This window comes from Sinocyclocheilus anshuiensis, unplaced genomic scaffold (genome assembly GCF_001515605.1).
Source record: "Sinocyclocheilus anshuiensis isolate Anshui unplaced genomic scaffold, SAMN03320099.WGS_v1.1 scaffold1075, whole genome shotgun sequence".
Classification (NCBI taxonomy): Eukaryota; Metazoa; Chordata; class Actinopteri; order Cypriniformes; family Cyprinidae; genus Sinocyclocheilus; species Sinocyclocheilus anshuiensis.
Genome location: NW_015544163.1, coordinates 1,660,351 through 1,664,536, shown reverse-complemented (window position 1 = coordinate 1,664,536; position 4,186 = coordinate 1,660,351). Strand labels below are relative to the sequence as shown.

At 32.9% G+C, this 4,186-nt stretch overlaps 1 protein-coding gene across 3 annotated transcripts in view; it reads right to left on the bottom strand.

The window, feature by feature from the left end:
• Positions 1–4,186, bottom strand: part of hmox2b (heme oxygenase 2b) — a 12,363-nt gene that overhangs the window by 3,038 nt on the left and 5,139 nt on the right. For 2 of the 3 annotated variants that reach the window (XM_016495731.1, XM_016495733.1), the window contains exons 3-5: positions 3,293–3,417; positions 2,885–3,002; positions 1,118–1,609 (exon numbers count right to left, since the gene is read on the bottom strand). In XM_016495731.1, coding sequence (XP_016351217.1) covers positions 1,118–1,609; positions 2,885–3,002; positions 3,293–3,387 — 705 coding nt within the window. In that variant the 5' untranslated portion in view covers positions 3,388–3,417. Of the gene's footprint in view, positions 1–1,117; positions 1,610–2,884; positions 3,003–3,292; positions 3,457–4,186 lie in introns of all 3 variants that reach the window. The other variant, XM_016495732.1, reaches the window with a different exon arrangement.

Here is a 4,186-nt window from a genome sequence, read left to right as displayed (position 1 = left end):
TGTGGAAAATAATGTGTTTTTTTAACCTTAAACCGCATAAACACATTTCATTACACCAAATACACAAAATAATGTTATTTTTAGCAGCATCACATGACCCCTTTAAAATGTAGGTAAAAACAAACAAAACGTAGAAATATAAATTACCAATACACTGTAAATGTTTGAAAAAAATATATATACAAATAATAAAATAAATACATTTATATGTATTGTCTTTTAAATTTCAAAACTGAAAATGAAAATTTTGAAATAAATTTAACAATACAATTTAAAAATATGAAAGTCATTTACATAATTTTATATACGAGTTTATATTTATATATTTACACATGTCCATTTAATTTCAAAATAGAAAAGTAAAATTTAAAACAAAGAAAATTATTAAATTAATTAATTTGCATATGTCTATTTCATTGCATGTCTATCTAATTAATTAATTAACATATGTATATTTAATTTCAAAATAGAAAAGTGAGCATTTTGATCAAACATCACGAATACATTCTAAAGCCCCGTTCACATCAAGAACGATAACCATAAAGATAATGATATTAGCGTCCACACCAGCGGACGATATCGTCTGTTTATTCTAAGCGCACATGCGTCTGCCGCTTTAAATTCTCGAGCTCGTTACAGCAGGATGGATTCTGATTGGGTGTCAAAGTTTGTATCGTTCTTCAGCTGGAAAAAAATCGTTCTGGAAGTGATTCCAACGATATAATTTCTCTGTGCCTTTATCGTTATAGTTGTGGTGTGGACTCTGCTGTTCTTTAATATTGAGAATGATTTTTAAAACAATATTTTTATCGTTAGCTTTATAGTTATCGTTCTTGGTGTGAACAGGCCTTAACAGTGACTTTATATATACATATTAATAAATAAATAATTATATTTATATATGTATATTTAATTTCGAAACTGAATTAATAAACTAAATCACTGATTCAGTTTTTAGGTATTTATTTAATAAACTAAATTACACTAACAACTAAATTAAACAAAAGTATGTTTTTGATGCAAAAACACACTCACTACACATTGTAAGGAAATGCTAAAAAATATGAACCCTTTCAATCGCAATTGAAACACTAGTGTTTCTTCCAGCAGCGCTCACCTCCATGTTGAACTGGAAGGCCAGGACAGCTTCCTCCACGATCTTCTGCTTGGTGTGCGAGTCCAGCTCCAGCTCGTTCATCCGGCTGCGGTACAGCTGTTTGAAGGCCTTGGCGCTGTGGATGCCGTCGAACTGGTAGAAGTTCAGGCCTTCTCCTGTGGGTGGCAGCTTCATGGCGCGCTGGGCCACCTTCCTCAGCACCTGGCCGCCCGAGAGGTCTCCCATGTAGCGGGTGTAAGCGTGAGCCACCAGAAGCGCGGGCTGATCCCGGCCGATCTGCTGGATGCGCTCCACGTAGCGCTGAGTGGCAGGAGAGAGGCTGATCTGGTCCTGCCAGTCCTCGCCGTAGAAGTACTGCAGGTCCCGAGCCAGAGCGTCCCACCGGTGCAGCTCATGAGGGAAGTAGAGCGCTGCCAAATCAGGATGCTCCTTGTTTCTCTCCATCTCCTCTTCCATAGCCGAGTACGTGAAGTATAGAGCCACGTGACCGAGCTGACGACACAAACACAGATCAAGAGATCACAATCACGTCAAACTAAACCGATGTCTTTGTTTTAGTTTAGTTGAAATAAAGTTAAATAAAATAGAAATATTTGATGAAAAAGAAAAATGCTGCCTTGGCAAATAACCTAAATAAAAAAAAAAGAAATAAAATTAAAGCTAAATAGAAATATTTCAAGAAAACAAATAAAAATAATAAAATGACAAAAACACATGACATTACATTACTTAACCTTAAACTAAATTTAAAATAAAAACTATAATTAAAATAATAAAAAAGAAGCTAACTTTAAAAATTATAAATATTATAATAGTATATAAATAATAGTAACATATGTGAAACGTTATTTAAGTATCATTGATATGCTATTATTTTTTTGATTGTTATTAATATAATATTATTACAATTTATTTCCTGTATTCATGGTAATTTCAGTTTTTAATTTAACTTTTTTTTTTTTAAATGTGTTTTGTTTCAATTGTAATTATTTTAGTACTTCAAATTAAAAAAGAAAATGAGAAATTATGTCTTGCCAACTAGATGAAATAATAAAAATATAATAATTAAAAAGGTTTTAAAATACATTTTATAAAACGGATAGTTCCGGTCCTTGATTCTGATTGGTTGAGCCGCGTTCGAAGCTGTTGTAAATTACTCTACATACACCTTTGTTTACATTTGTCTGTTGCTTGGCAACCACTTTGTTGCAACCACAACTGTTTCTGAGGAACTACATTGTTTGGTGGAAGAATACTGTTTTTAATATAATTACACTTTATTTGCTCTGTTTTATTTTGTGAAACCTTACTATATATATAGAATAACCGTTTTATAAAAGCAATAATCCGCTCCGCGTCGTGCCTAACAACGCCCCTTAGCTGTTATAAATTCACTGTAAACCACGGCTTCTTGGGGCTTATTGCTTTATTTTAATATATTATATTTATTATTTTAGTTCACATTTATTTCAGGTAACGAAAATGTTTTATTTTATTGTTTCATTTTTAGTTTTGATTTTAGTTGTAGCTAACAATAATAACCCTGGGTATGTGGACGCTAACTATTCCAAGTCTATCATTATAAGTATAAGGGATTTTCACCGCTCGTTTATCGTCCGCCAGACAAAAAACATACATCAAAAGTAATACATGCCTAAGTTTAATATGATAAAGTAATAAATCAGATCCCAGCACATTATTTGCCACATTATGAAAGTGAAATGTGTTGTGAATGGCATTTCTAAATGGTCTTTAAAATCCATGTGCCTTAAAGAGCTCTTTGCGGATGCGTCCCCTCAGGAAGTCTTTGACAAACTCGGTGTTTTCGGCCTTCTCGTGAACTTCTTTGGTTCCTGCCGCCAACATCTCTGAGAGATCTGTAGGCCTGTAGGGATCAGATAACATTCAGGGTTCGGTAATGAAACAAGCACTGAAACTAAACTGTTATTTTAGTATTATTTATATACTAGTATAGTATTTATCAGTGTTTTGAATTAGCTTTTATTTTTATATAATAATATAAATGAGTTATTCATCTAATATTTAGAATTTGATTTATTTGCGCTCTATTTCAATTAACGAAACCAGTTTCATTAGTTTCTGTTAATAACAGCACTGCACTGAACACAACTCAAGCATGTTCTCAGAGGAAGCGCTCTCGAGTGTCTGGTGTACCTGAGGACGGTGACGCCTCCCTCCTGACACACGACTCCTCCTCCATTAGCTGTGCTCTTCCCGTCAGCAGCATCTTCTGTCCTCATAGCACTCATTCCAGCGGCTTGTGTGGATCTGACCTCTGACTGCTCAAACACATTCACAACAACACGCCAGACGCTTTCCTGTTACACACACAGATCATCTTCCTGTTTCTGAAAATCGATATCTACACATCAACACATCCCTTTGATCTCAAACACATATTTAAACTCATTTATTTAAAAAGTTGACTGTTCAACTGGCAAACTCTCTCAATTTCACACACTGGATCAATAATCTATCTATCTATCTATCTATCTATCTATCTATCATCTCATTCATTAATCTTTTAAATAATAATAATAATATAATAATAATAATAATAATATGCGGTGAGAGACTTACAAAGGAAGTGAGGCCAATTTTTGGATTTAAAAGCATAGATGTGAAGCTTTTCATGATTATTTTCTGTTATATAAGATATCAATATATCTATATTTATAAAATATATTAAAGAATAATTTTTATATTTAATTATATAAAATAATATGTATTTGCTTGTAAAGTTATAATCTTAATTTTGCTTTGAAAGTTATAATTTTAAAAGCTCTTATATGAATTCCTCTGTTAAACTTTCTATTATTTGAGCTGTAAAGTTTTATAAATCATTTTAACAGTTGGTTTAAGCTTTGAGGCTTTATGTTGTCATTGCAACAAAATTGTAAAACTGGATATAACCCTGTCAGCTGCATCACGCCGGATCTGTTTCCTATGTTGTTTGCGATTTGATTTGAATGAAAACAACATATCCGCGTGACACAGCATACGTTGTTTACGTCCAGCTGAGATTCTTCAAAATAGCACCAGGGTGTT